The 14,969-nt window shown below is 38.3% G+C and overlaps 2 protein-coding genes across 50 annotated transcripts in view; one reads left to right on the forward strand and one right to left on the reverse strand.

Moving 5' to 3' along the window:
- LNX1 (ligand of numb-protein X 1) overlaps nucleotides 1-10,022 on the forward strand; it is a 220,182-nt gene extending 210,160 nt beyond the window's left edge. For 6 of the 7 annotated variants that reach the window (XM_082390558.1, XM_082390554.1, XM_082390553.1 and 3 more), the window contains 3 exons: nucleotides 891-1,122; nucleotides 8,545-8,703; nucleotides 9,110-9,701. In XM_082390558.1, coding sequence (XP_082246684.1) covers nucleotides 891-1,122; nucleotides 8,545-8,703; nucleotides 9,110-9,245 — 527 coding nt within the window. In that variant the 3' untranslated portion in view covers nucleotides 9,246-9,701. Of the gene's footprint in view, nucleotides 1-890; nucleotides 1,123-8,544; nucleotides 8,704-9,109; nucleotides 9,702-9,915 lie in introns of those variants that run through there. The other variant, XM_082390555.1, reaches the window with a different exon arrangement.
- Nucleotides 7,558-14,969, reverse strand: part of FIP1L1 (factor interacting with PAPOLA and CPSF1) — a 68,380-nt gene continuing 60,968 nt past the window's right edge. For 42 of the 43 annotated variants that reach the window (XM_082390624.1, XM_082390646.1, XM_082390649.1 and 39 more), the window contains 2 exons: nucleotides 11,627-11,764; nucleotides 10,545-10,866 (listed from right to left, as the gene is read on the reverse strand). In XM_082390624.1, coding sequence (XP_082246750.1) covers nucleotides 10,719-10,866; nucleotides 11,627-11,764 — 286 coding nt within the window. In that variant the 3' untranslated portion in view covers nucleotides 10,545-10,718. Of the gene's footprint in view, nucleotides 10,867-11,626; nucleotides 11,765-14,969 lie in introns of all 43 variants that reach the window. The other variant, XM_082390622.1, reaches the window with a different exon arrangement.

A 14,969-nucleotide genomic window follows, 5' to 3' on the forward strand; every position in this document is an offset into this window, starting at 1 on the left:
GGGAAGCTTATTATTTATTCATTCAACCCTTATTTATTGGGTGCCTACTACATGCCTGGCTCCGTGTGGGTGCTGGGCGCTTTTGCCACATGCTCCGCCTTTGTGCTAAAAATGGGAAGAAAAGAAAAAAAAAAAGGAGGTTTTCTTTGATTAAATAGTGAACGTGGCTATTTTATCTCCCTTCCTTCCTTCCTTCCTCCCTTCCTTCCTCGCTTCCTCCCTCTTCTTTCCTTCCTTCCTTCCTCCCTCCCTCACTTCTTTCCTCCCTTCCTTCCTCCCTCCCTCCCTCCCTTCCTCCCTCCCTCCCTTCCTCCCTCCCTCCCTCCCTTCCTCCCTCCCTCCCTCTCTTTTTTCCTTCCTTCCTCCCTCTCTTCTTTCCTTCCTTCCTTCGTCCCTCCCTCCCTCTCTTCCTTCCTTCCTTCTTTCCTTCCTTCCTTCCTCCCTCCCTCCCTCTCTTCCTTCTTTCCTTCCTTCCTTCCTCCCTCCCTTCCTTCCTTCCTTCTTTCCTTCCTTCCTCCCTCCCTCCCTCTCTTCTTTCCTTCCTTCCTCCCTCCCTCCCTCTCTCCCTCTCCCTCTCTTCCTTCTTTCCTTCCTTCCTCCCTCCCTCTCTTCCTTCCTTCCTTCTTTCCTCCCTCCCTCTCCCCCTTTTTAAGGCAAGAGCCAAATACCAATAGGTGTGCTTTAGAATCCCCCCCCACGTGATTTACCAGCGCCTTGGCACATGCGCACTGCTCGCGACTTGATGTGTGAAAACCCAGCCGCATGTCGACGTGAGGCTAAGGAAGTGCCCCTTGCCCTCCCCACGTACCCGCATCCCAGTCAGTCCCTGCCCCTTTGCCTTTCCAGTTTGCACTCTCACTAAGAATGGCTTCTGCTTCTCCGGTCACTAGGTGACGTTTTGTTGAATGTGAACGGGATCGAACTAACAGAGATCAGCCGGAGCGAGGCGGTTGCTTTATTGAAAAGCACATCCTCCTCGGTGGTACTTAAAGCTTTGGAAGTCAGAGAACGTGAGCCCCAGGAAGAAGGCAGCAGCCCAGCACCGCTGGACTCCAACCACAGAGTCACGGCCCCACCTGGCAACCGGTCCCCCTCCTGGGTCATGTGGCTGGAATTACCACGGTGAGTCCCAGTGTGACCTCCTTGCGGAGGTGTGGGAGGAAACGATGATAGTTCTTAGATCACTGTTTCACTCTCTTGGGCTGATTCAGGGCACTGACATGTTAATGAGGTCCAGGCTTGGTTGCGGGTCTATTTGAAAGAATTTGTGTTCCCTTTTGTAACTGAAACTGCAGTAATTCTTGGGCAGGGACGAAAGCCTGGGTGTGGAAACACTGTTCGGCCTTCGAGGAGCTCGTAGGGCTGCCACGTTCGACTGTGTGGGTTGTTTGTGCGTCAGGAAGCTCAGTCGACAGAGAGAGGGTGCTGTTTTCACACACTCTGGAGCAGGGCAAGGTCACCTTTTCCCAATTGGCTAGTGGCGGGCCTGGGAACTTGCAATGAGGTAAAACCCGTCTGTGGCTTCACCTCTCCAGCTCTCCGGTGGCCCCAGCTAAACCCAGAGCAACGCAGCAGCACATTTTGCCTTTGCCCAGATGTTGGGTCCTGTGTTGATTGAGGGCCTGTCTCAGATCACCTCTCCCTTGTTCCTGCTCTTGAAAAGTCCTCGTGTAAACCTTCAGGAAGCAGCTAGTTTGTCATCTCAGTGAGATGTAACTAGAGCCTTAGAGGGGAGCCAGATAAATGTTTCGGAAAGTTCAGGAAAGAGTTTGAGGGCAGCCTTGCTAAATGGCTAGATACAGAAATCAAATATTCGAAGGACAGATAAATTGGGGTTTGCTCACCTGCATCAGAGCGTAAGCTCTTGGCCTTCAAAGGATTGCCTTAATAATTCCAAATGCACGACTTAAATGTTAAACATTAGAGTCACTGATGATGATATGCTGGCAGAGGATTAAATGAATGAAAGTAGGATGTTTGGTTTTAGTACATTTTTCTCAAGGGTGGAGATAGGTTGGTCTCTCTTTCTCTCTCTCTTTTAATTTTAAATGAGGTTTTAAAAAACATCCCTACCTCAAATACACACTGAGATTCCCTTTTTAGCCTTCACTAGTTGATAAAATATTTTTTAAATGAGTACATTTTAAGTTAAAAACTGAGCATTGAGTTTAAAATTTTTTTTAAGTTTTTTAAAAAATTTTGTTCCTGGGTGGAAGAAGAGAATGTTACTTTAACTAAAATCATATGAAAAAAATTTTTTTCTAAAACTTCAATCTATTAAAATGGATCATTTAAATAAAAGTTTTGTGCTTGAAAGCTACTTGTCTTATAAAACAGAGTTCCTTGCCGTTCATTCATGTAAAGACAGAACAAATGTGAGATGTGTTTTACTTCACATACAACCAAGTGAATGGCTTTCTCTCCCTCTCCCTTTGCCCTTGACTTTGGGCACAGCACTTCCCTGCTCTTATCAGAAGTCCAATCTGGATTTTGCTCATTTCCTTTAAAAGAATAGAAAGTATGAAGCCAGCAAAGACAACACTGGTTTGCAGTCACCCTGGCAATTCTTAGTTTCCTTCATCCCCTCTTCTCCTCGTAGTAATAAGCACAGTGAACATTCAGAGGGCACCAAAGGGGAGAGAGAGAGTCAAAGTGAGTCTTCCACCCTTGGCGCCTCAGATCTGCTCAACAGAGGTCGCAGTTACCAATGACTTGTGTAATTTTCCAGAGAGTGTCTATGTCAGAGGTTGGTAAACTTTTTCTGAAAAGGGCCAGAGAGTGCAGATTTGGAGGGTCGTGCTGTCTCTGTTGCCACTATTCATTTCTGCTGTTGTGGTGTGAAAGCAGCCATAGACAGTCAATACATAGATGAATGGGCATGCCTGTTTATTTATAAAATTGGGTGTTGGCCTGGGCTGTAGTTTGCTGACCCCTAGTCTAGGTATATATGTACACACACACGTACAATGGTAACATACACACTATGATGTACTGTAATTTTTTTTTAATCTAAGAATATACTTTGGGTATCATTTCACATCAGTACACATCAAGCTGCCTCGTTCTTTTCTATGGCCGATAGTATTCTCTTGTATAGAAGTACCATATTGATTCATCCAGTCCTGTTGGTAGTGGACACTTAGGCTGTTTTCATCTTTCATAAGCAATGTTGCAAAAAGAATTCATAAGGAAGGTACAGTGATTCTCATTGCACTGTTGTCGTGTCCACTACCAATAGGAACTGGATAAAGAAATCATGCTATATCTGTACAACCCTGTGATAGGTTACCTGGTTATAAAACTATCTGATCACCTCTTTTTGGATTTCGTAGGCATTGCATCACTGACTCACACTGAGTGGTGATGTGGAGAAGTGAGGCCTGCCTCATTTCTTTCCTTCTCTGTGTGGCTTGGTCTTTCTACCTAACATTCAAGATAAATGTTCTGTTATTTGGCGTCTTCTTTTCAGGGAGTCCAGATATGTATTTGTTACCTCTTTTTGTTTTATATCTTTCATTTTCTCTTGAATCCTTTTCAATTCTGTTTCATTCTGCTTTCTTTGCTTGTTTTGATCTGTCCTTCATAACCCTTACTGTGTTTTCAGTAGTACATCTTTGCCTTTGTAGTCACTTTCATTTCCGTGTTCTTATTTTTCCCTTCCACGTCTTTCTTCTCGGCCCATTTCTTCTCCTCTTGTCTTATATCTCCCCTTGAAATCTTATATCTCTGCCTTGATCTCTTTTACAGAGCCATTGTTTCAGAAGTATTTTAAATTCACAGTAACAGGGTTGGTTATAAATTTCCTTTTCTCTAGCAGCATTTCATTTCTGTGGCAGCATTCTTCTGGTGAGTGGTTTTTGTCTGTTACTGTTTTTACTGTTACTCTCCGCCTTTTCTTTTATAATGTGTCTCTGGTTCATTTTTTAACCTTTGAGCTAAATTTTTCCTGGAGTGGCTGTTTGCTGGAGGTTTATAATAAAAGGAAGGAACCAGGGCCATCTTGCAGGTTGGCATTTCTGATCTTGACTGCATAGAGCCCCAAAGGTGCCAGGTTCTCCCTCACTGATGCAATACCATGGGCATAAATGTCTCTAGTCATTTGGCATTAGTGATGTCCTAAGAGTTTCAGGCCTTAGCAAAAGTTACTTGCCTGCCGGAACCACTAGAGATTTAGGCTGCAAATCGTTTTTTTTTTTTAATTCACAAAGAAGACATTTCCCTCCAAGTTATACATTTACCCAGTCAAACCTTTTCCCCTTTTGCTTAACAGATTTTGAGGGAAAACTATTTGCCCTAAAGTATGATCCAGCCACTTACCTAAGATTCCCTACCAGTGAAGAAAAGTGATATGTCAGCAGGTCTAGAAACAAACAATCTCTTTTCTAGGACATTGTGATCATGTCCTCAAGTGCAGTCCAACACATAGAATGAATGTATATGAAGAGGGTACCATTAGTATGCTGAACCAGTGGGTGTCAGATATAATAAACAGTAGCAGAGAGTAAAAGTAGGTTATTAAGGACAATGCAAATATGTCTCACCCTTATCGGGGGTGCCTCTTGTGCACCCCTGGGCAGTAGCTCCAGACATGGGCTCTAAGCTATACAAATTATCAGATGCCATTCAATTGGAGCGGATTCAGAAAACACTGAAGACCTTCTGCTTTATTCACTGTTGGCTCTCAGGGCCCACACTCCACATCTGGAAGTCTTTGAAAACATGCTCTCATCCGGACTAGTATGATAGTAATACACATTAACTCATTTCTTCTCTTGCCTAAGAATTTAACCTTTCATTTTCCTGAACTTCATAAAGCATTTTGATGAGGATTGGTCTGTATTGAAGAGCAGGGAGGCAAATATCATGGGTTGTTTTTTTTTTTAAGTCAAAAACTTTTACATTTTAACTATAGGACAGGGACACTGTCAAGTACATCCAAACCCGGGATAGAAATAACAACTGCAACAGTAGCTCCTACTGATATAACCTTTTCTGTGTGCCAGGCACTCTGCTAAGAGCTTTACATGTTCTTTGCATTTTTCACTCATTTAAAACTCACCTCAGTCCTATGATCTAGGTACTAATATTATCCCCACTTTAAAGATAGGAGACTGAAGCACAGAGTGGTTAAGTAACTTGCCCAAGGTAACATGCTAGTTAATATTGCAGAACTGGGATTTGAACCAGGCTGCCTTGTTGGGATCTTAACCACTATGCAATGTTTGGTGAGCATCCTTTAAGAGGATGTGAAGCCTATATTTAGCTTTTATAATTTGGGTCTTACCGTTTCTCTCTCTACCATAAACAAGTTCTGCAGGAGTGTAAATGCCTCAGATTTCTGTCATTCAGTGGATGTTTCATGCACCCAGCAGCACAGTATGTATTTTTCTTCATTGCTTAGCCTCTTAGGCCTCAAATTTCTTGCCATTCTCCTCCCCACCTCCCACCATTACCTTCCCTGTGTGATGTTTGCTAATAAGTCACAGTCAATCAGGGAGCAAATGAGTAGCTCCTGGCTAAGTCATTTAAGGAGCAAAATTAGTCTTTTATAATTGCCCCAAACTCACCTATATTTATGGTGGGATATGAATGCACTTTAATGTGTTTTGTTGTAATAGTGGGTGGAGCCTCCACAGGAATCCCTAGTGTCTCTGTAGGTCTTTAAATGGCTCTGCTTAGCAGGCATTTGTTGAATGAAATAATCAATAGAGTAAGTTCTAGGAATAGCCCTCATGGACTTCATAATATAGTAAGCAACAACATGTCATAGTAAATTATTAAAAATTATGAATTAAAGAAGTTATAATTAAAATATTATGTAGGCACAGGGTGCTTTGGGAACCTAGAAAATACACTGGAGTGAATGGTGGTTATGTTTCATCTAGCTGGAGGATATAACCAAACTAGGAGAGTTAAGAATATCAGTTACTTTTCACAGTCATGCTACGTAACAAACTAGCCACAAAACCTCAGTAGCAGAAAGTGAAAGTCAAAGAGGGAAGATGGAAGTGAGGCTGCCCACATCTGGAGCGTGCAGGCCAAGCCTGCAGAGCCCTGGGCCCACAGTGAGCGGCCCCTCTGATGTGCAGAATGCCCGTTCCACAGGGAACGTCAGACACAGATCAGCTTCAGCTGATCCAGGCCAGGCGTGATTGATCTTGGCTGGCTCCCTCATGCATTTGCAGCCCTTTCTGGGTCGTTTAGGTGGCTCTGCTAATCTTGGCTGGCCATGCTCCTGGGTCTAGATTTGGCTGGCTCTGGCCAACATCCCACTGATGATCTTACGGCTGAATCCAGAATTGGAGGAGGGCACCACAAAATTATACAATAAGTGGCACGGATGATACCAGGGAAGGGTGATGACTTGGGGCCATTAATGTAATTATTTTACACAGCAAGGAAGAATGAGGAGATATTGGTTGTTTTGGACATGTTGAGGTTGAGATACCAGTGGAACATCAAGTTTGATAAACATATCTACAGCAGCAATTCCCAAAGTTTTTGTTTCAAGACCCCTACACTTTATTTAGAGTATTGATGATCCCCAAGAGCTTTTGCTTATATAGGTTATACCTACTAATATTTTACCTTATGATAAATTAATCTGAAGAATTTTATTAAATCATTTAAAATAATCCATTATATATTAACATAAATAACATCTTTTATAAGAAGCAGTATTTTTAAAAATTACAAGAGTGGCAGTGTATGTGTTTTTGCAAACCTCTTTAATGTTTGGCTTAATAGAAGATAACTCTGGACTCTCATATCTACTTCTGCATTCAGTGTCCTGCCAGATCACCTATCACATGTCCTCTGGAAAATGGCACCATATGCTTGTAAGAAAATGAGAATGACTCATTAATGTTATGTTGAAATTTTTGTATTGGTAACATAAACATTTTAGATGATTATTTTTATAGTTTGTCCACATGGAATAAAATATTAAGAGTCAAGGTCCAAAGTGATAATTAATGAAAAACCCAATGGTCAAAAGGGTGAGAAATACTTAGTTTCGAGTATTGCTCCATGTACCCATTTATATGTTTTAAAGAACGTTAAGACATATTTAATCATAACCTTGGGTAAGAAGCACCCACCAGCTCTCCTCCAAACATTGGGCATAGGTGGGAACATAATGCTCTAGTGTCTGGGGAACAATTACCTGCTTTGAACATGAGCAGTCAGTGAGCCACTGTGTAAATGTGGCGTCAAACACACCACAACTCCTACAGGATGAATTTACTAACATCAAGTATTACTGTGAAATACAGCAAATGAATATTTTATAATAAAAATATGGTTATGTTTCATTTAACGAAATTCATATTTTTCAGCAATTTCAGCGAAAGAAATTATTGTAAATGATATATATGTATGACAACAGATACAAAACAAAATTGAGTTGAATTTTAGCACTACATTTTAAAGTTACCCACCAGACAAACCCAAAGCTTGTTTTACTTCAAATGGGAGTCGAAATGCCATGAAAAATTCATGTTACATTGATTAGCAAGGTCAGTAACAAATGTAATGGCCAACTTCATCACCAGAACATTTCTCAAGAGACTTTTTATTGGTTTTTCAAAAAAATTAGTATATCAAGGTACAGTTTATAAACAAAATCACCAAATCTTGACTTTTACCAACATGAAAATGCTAATTCTCTTTCAAACCAGTTCCTAGACTGGGGGATTTTGGAGTCAAATCCAGCTGCTGACATACCTCTGTCATAACTGTAACACAGTTTTGTACTTAGCCTGCACCTATGTTAACACTGATCCAACTGCCACCGAATAATAAAAGGAAGAGCTTCCTCAATCTAATTTTCTATTTTAGCTGAGGGTTCTACCCATTGACAAAGGACCTGTGGTCTTTCTCCCATTCCTGTTATAACTTGCTATTCAGTTTACCGCCGGTTTTTTCTCCTTCAGTATGAATCATTCTTACAATCTTTAAATGCACCTCAATCTCCATTCACTATATTACGCTGCCTGCATGCAACCTATCAAACATGTAGAACTATGTATAAACTGGTATCTTTCAAGTCAGAACTTCAGCCAATGAATTAATTAGGGTTACATTTAAATTTTTTTCACTGAGATATTAACCATTTATTCAAAGAATTTTTCCTTCATTAAAAATTATTTACATCCATAAGGAAATAAAAATACGGTATCTGTAAGTATGCTTGAATGTGGTTCATCAGTAAAGATTTAGGCATAACTAACTTTTTAATGTAAGTTGAGAAATTAAATCTTCTTTAAGCCAGAAATGATTCTTTCCCAGTAGACATATAAACAGAACATAATAGATGGTGTCACTTTTAAAAGGGTGGTTAGCTCTGGAAAAGAGAAGTTCAGTTAGAAAAAGCCAGCTAAAAGCACAAAGGTCACTGGGCTATGACACAATTTTGAGTGAGACCCATCCAGTGCTATTAAGCCTAAAAAAAATAACGCCAATAAAGGGAATGGGAGATGAATCACAGTAATTACTATGAGTTCAAATTAACTGTGCATTTACATTGATTTCGTTCTATTTCAGGTACCTGTACAACTGTAAAGATGTTATACTGCGAAGAAACACAGCTGGAAGTCTGGGCTTCTGCATTGTAGGAGGTTATGAAGAATACAATGGGAACAAACCTTTTTTTATCAAATCCATTGTTGAAGGAACACCAGCATACAACGATGGAAGAATCAGGTAATAATAATGACTACTTAACAAAAAACTTATATTCAAAGATTGTGTTTTATACGTGCAAAAAGCCTGGCCCCATTTGAAATAAGGCACCTATTTATTGTATCTTTTTTTATTGGTAAGAAATTTAAAACATTTATGCAGCATTCCATTTCTAAGAAATCCAAAATGATTTAACTCTTGGTCCCATACAGCAACTTCCTATACTTTTAGCATTCTTTCTAAAACAAGCTGAACGATAGAATTTGAAGAATTTAAGTGAGGGGTGTAGGGAGAACCTTAATTAGAAGTATTGATAATATGACTAAAACTGACAGATGAAGCAAAAACTAGGACCACCACAAAAACTTGCATTAACTTCAGCCGTGGCTCAAAATGTTAATCATGTGCCTTATTTATTTTTTTTTAGATGTGGTGATATTCTTCTTGCTGTCAATGGCAGAAGTACATCAGGAATGATACATGCTTGCTTGGCAAGGATGCTAAAAGAACTTAAAGGAAAAATTACTCTCACCATTGCTTCTTGGCCTGGCACTTTTTTATAGAATCAGTGATGGGTCATAGAAAAACAGGAAATCACAAATAAGCTAAGTTGAAACAATCGATTTATCTTGTCAATTTTTGCATTTGAAGGCTACAACGTAAAAATATAAACTTTAATGTCAGAAAAAGGATCTAATGAAAAGCCAATTACACCTCAGAAAATATAATTCTCAAAATATAAACATTACTAATAGTTTTTATTCAATGTGGAGCATTTCTCATTACTCTGAACTTTAAGTTTATATTTTTCTATTCAATAAAAAGCTCTTAAACAGCTGACATGGTTTGTATGCCCCCACTGAATTCAAATCATACAGTTAAATTAAAATCTGGTATATGCTGAGGTCTGCAAAGGGTACATTATGGGCATTTTAAAAACAATTTCCAGGCAGAGGATTTTAAAAGTGCATTGCTGAAAAATGTTCATCAAATGAGAAATAAATATTTTTCAAAAATTATATAGCTGTCTTTTAGTATGTGATACTAAGTTCATTTCTATTATCACTATTTAAAAGTTCCTAGTAATTCATTCTTTCAAAACCATGTTGCTACCATCACTGACAAATACCTTCTAAGGGCTATCCCTAAAAATGTGCACAGAATTATATAAACTTGTACTTTCTTAAATGTAATGGGAAATGACTAATCTAAGGCTCTTATTTTTATTCACAGTATAGCTAGTAACTGTATACAAACTCTACGTGCTGCTCAACCAATGAGCCTTGGAAGAAGCATCAAGAAAGGCCAAACCAGCTTGACCTAGCTCATAAAAGATGGCGTTGAGGCAATTCAAATTTGTGTCACAGTGACGAGAGTATCTGTCCATGTGCCTGCCAGAAACTACATTTAGGGCAAGTTATTTCACAGGCCACCCAAATACCGTTAGATTTTATTACTTTGGATAGAAAAGTTCCCCTTTAGTTTCACCATGAACCCAAATTTTAGAACACTGAAAACCTGCTATCAAAAAGTTGCAGTATCAAAACTGTATGAGGAGTTCTTTAAGATGCAAAGCAACAGTGCCACAGCAGTGATGATAAAAGAAAGACTAGTTTTAATCTCAAGACAACTCAGAGGTGCATTTTGATGCATTTTGCAGTGCAACTTCTTAAGAGACTGGTATTTGATTAACTAACTCAAGGAAACTGGCCAAGAGGGAACCTTGACCTTTATCAATCAGATATTATGTACACAGCTAAACATAGCTCTTTAAATTCCCTGCTGAGTGACTCATTCACATTACTTTCTTCGATACAAAGTCATTACTGTCTTTTTATTTTTTAAATATTACAAGACAAAGATTTTTAACTTAACATGAAAAATTCACTCTTTTATTTTAGAAGAAAAAAGTTAAATTTTCATACTAACAAACAGAACAAGATTAAAGGCAAATTTCTTAAACATCATCCAGAAAAACAAGAAGATTTATAGCATCTACTTCCGGCACTACTGCACACAAAAGGCCATGACCACGCCTATTCTGCAGGTGCAGCTTCGGTGCTCTCCTGTTCAGGGGCAGGCTCGCTGCCGGCTTCTTTTCCTTCTTTGCTTCTTTTAGATTTTTTGTGCTTGTGTCTCCTATGACTGTCTCCTTCTTCACTTTCATGGCGACGTCTACTATTACTAAAGAAAAAAGGTGTATTCTTAAAAATGTTTAAGTAGTGACAGATCAACCTACTTTAGGTAAATTCTCGGTATAACAGTGGGTTTTAAATAATCTAATACTTTCTTTTTCTCAAACACATTTTGGGGAGTAATCATTTTTATGTGACTTTTATGCTGAGATTATATTTACATTTAATGCTCACCTTCACTGATATTCTCCTAGAACCCTAAGAACCATATACGTTAGATTATGAGACTGACACACTGCCCACTATGCCAAGAGGGCCGCCAGGGCCCATATACTTTATTCTAAAAGACTAACTACAAATTAGAAACTGAAGCACTAGATCAGAACAGGAAATACTTCCTAGAGTTGATTTTAGGCAAACAATAGGCATTAAAATTTAATGCTGATTTTTTTTGGGGTGGGGGGGGGACTACAAGGCCCTGAATTTTCTTTGATTAAACTGAACATCAGAGTTTGTTTAATAACGTTTACTACTAAAAACTGATTCAAATGACAAATTCCTCTCCCCCACCCAAGATAATGTAGTAAGTCTAATTCTCATATTTTTTATTCCATGCTAATTTTGACTTATGGGAATTATAATCTGGTTAGATTTCAATATCTTTGTTGAAACCTATAAGGAACCAACTATAGTCTTCCAATTAGGAACACATATATGCTCTAGTGGTTACTTAGAAATGTTTGCTTTTACTTCCTGAAGTCAAATCAATTTCTCTTGGCTTCAAAATGATTCACTATTAAAGAGCAAACCTTCGAGAGGACTTGTGTCTGGTTTCCTCTTTCTCTCTGTGTCGTCTTTCTCTGTGTCGTTCTTCTTTCTCCCGACTTGCTCTGTGGCGCTCATAGCCTCTTTCCGCATACTCCCTGTATCTGTATCGTTCTTCATCACTGAAATCAGAATAGAAACAAGTTTTCTTGACAACTGGATTGTTGATTCTGAATGACTTCAAGCTACAAAAGATGTGACCTGAGTCCAAACCGGAAGCCCCAATGTTAGCATCTTACACAGAATAGGTGCAAAGTATATATTTGTTGAACTGAGAGGAAAACAATGCTGCTCCCAAATTAGTACTAGATCTAATACAAGAATACAAAATATATAATAATTACACATTATGTTAAAGGGCCAAGTCTGTTCTGTGCTTTCACAGTTATAGGGTAGAAATTTTATATAAATGCTGTTTTTCTTCAAAAATTGGGAGCTGTAACTGATTTAAATTTTAATCAGCAGCTTCGTTTTACTTTTTAGATAAAAGCATGTTCGTATATCTCAGATTTCCAACCAAAATTCTTATGATATTTATAAAATCTTAGGCACACAGTTAAGATTCTAAAAATATATTAAAAATATTTGGTTTATGACGACATAGTGGAAAGTAGATAAAGGTTCTTAAGTTTTTGAATCACATAAAGTATATATTCATCTAATGAAGTGGTATAAACATTAAGAACAGAGTGACATCAAAGCAACTTCCATTTTCCAGTGAAAATTAGAAAGGCAATTGTAAACTGTCATATTGGCATTCTTAGTAGATGTGCAAATTTATGAATACAGGCATACCTCAATGATATGAACCGTACGTTCAGTTTCAGACCAATACAATAAAGTAAATATCACAATAAAGCAAGTCCACGAATTTTTGATTTCGCAATGCATATAAAAGTTGTTTACACTATACTGTAGTCTGTTAAGTGTGCAATAACATTATGTCTAAAAAATCAATGTACATGCCTTAATTAAGAATACTTTATTGCTAAAACATGCTAACCATCACCTGAGTCTTCAGCAAGTTATAACGTTTTGCTGGTGGAGGGTTTGAAATATTGTGAGAATTACCGAAATGTGACAAAGAAACACGAAGTGAGCAAATCCTGTTAGAAAAGTGGCGCTGATCATAAAGTGTTATGAAAAAGACTGGAAAAAAAAAAACAACTTCCACAATATCCACACAAAATGCAGGCAGAAAATTGCCTGTGGACATACTTGAATTCTGACATCCCAATAACTTAACACTGTCTGTGTGATGAGGAAGGCGGGGCAGGGGGTGGAGGGGGGAGGAGGAAGCTGGAGGGAGGGGACCATGGGAACAACTTCAAATCCATATTAAGCTCTGCCTCCATTTTCTGATTCTGGAGAGAATGGACCTAGTGAAACTGGGACTGATGGTAGTCATCTTTACCTTCTTAGACCTGTCTCTCTTGTCGTGTCCTTTCGTGAAAATGCAGACATACTTCTATTTTTCTCTTAATCCTTCAAGTCTAGTTTTTCTTTTTGTTCAGCATAGAAGTCAACATTTTCTACATCCTAATGTCAGTAAACTCTCTTAGAATGAATAAAAATATCTTTTAGAACACTGTGTGCTAAAGAGCTTTGGTTTCTAGAAATATATGTTTAATACAAATTATTAAATTAGAATTTGTACATAGCGTCAAGATGTTAAGGAATCTGAGAGAGAATAACAGGAGACAGAATCAGGTGAAAGTATAAGCCATATAAAAACAAATCAGCCTAACTGTGGTCTCTTAGCAAAAGTGGTAATTCAGGAGTGTGACACCTAAAGCCAAGTCATATTGCTGACCAAGTTATTATTGCCTGTGATAATTTTTAATGTTATTTTAAAAAGTATTCATATATGCATATATATATGGATTATATATATATATACACACACACACACACACACACATATGGACACATATATACATACACAAACACGATTTTTTTTTCTAATCATAAATGTGTACTTGGCACTGGGAAGGTGGAAGCGTGTCATCAGAAAGGCAATGCACCATGACAGGCAGTGTGGAGTAGCAGGAAGAGTCCGTGCAGAGCAGGCCCAGGAACATGTCCTGACTCTGTTATTTACTAAGTGTATGACCCAGGGTAAGTTACTTAACCTCTGTGAACACTCAGTTTTCTCATCTGTGAAACTGGCAACAGTCTTTTTCAGGGCTGTTGCAGAACTGGCAATAAATAACAAAGTGTTTGGAACAAGAGCAGGCCCTCAAATGGCCGCTAACAGGCAGGCTCACCATCTTCATTAAATTTAATGTTAAAATTTTCAGAAGCAGAACGCTTTTTGTAAAGGTGACTGTTTCTAATAAAGTTTCTAAAGGAGAATAAACTCACACCTACCATAACAAATATTAGCATTAATATTATCCTCTTTAAAAATGAGGTTCTTTGTAATGATTCCAACTGGATTTACCTAAAAATAACTAAGGTCAATTATCTCATAATTTGTCCTTTGTAACCCTCTTTTTTCCCTCTCACCCTAACACCAATTTTTGTTAGCTTTGAGGCCTTTAAGATTCTGAAGGTAGCCATCTGATGGGACCCTTCCTACAGATGGTGGAAAATTTGGTCTCGTACACAAAATATAAAGACCCCTTCTCTGATAAGCAGCTGCAGCACAAAGGTTTCTCTGAGCCTGGAAATCATTAGAGCTCATTTCAAACACCCTAGAATGACCAGCCTTCTCTCTGGCCCACAGTTAAGCGGCCTAAAAAACAGATGTTGAAACTGGTCTGTAATTTTCAAAACAATGACTGTAATTTGTAACACAACACATATTACATGCCATATTGCTGAAATCTCAGTCTTGAGAAAAAAATGGCCTTTACTTATACTTCATTTGGATTTTCCAGAGAACACTTTATTCCTGGCATAATTCAGAACAACACAAAATTCTTCCACCTTTTTTTCCCTCTCTGGCCTTGAACTTTTAGTCAGATTTAAGTAAACATTACTCCTGATGCCCTACAGCTAGCAACATGAAAATCAAATATGGTTTAACCATTAACACTTTTAGCTTCAATAAAAATTAAGTAGCATTTGTGCATGAGTGTGTTTGAAATGGACAAAGAATTTTATAAACACTATTATTTATGCAAAGAAAAGTTACGAGCTCTAGCAGAGCAATTCATTTCAGACTTCTTTCCTATGAAGTTTTGCATTAAGCTCCTTACCGTGTGAACATGTACATTCTAGAGATAACAGTACTATCTCAAATATATTAATTTTAACTACATTAGAAACAATTCAACTTCCCAGAAAGTAATGCCCTTGAACTTAACAGAATTCATGCACTTA

This window comes from Balaenoptera borealis (genome assembly GCF_965194805.1).
Source record: "Balaenoptera borealis genome assembly, chromosome: 4".
In the NCBI taxonomy this organism is placed as follows: domain Eukaryota; kingdom Metazoa; phylum Chordata; class Mammalia; order Artiodactyla; family Balaenopteridae; genus Balaenoptera; species Balaenoptera borealis.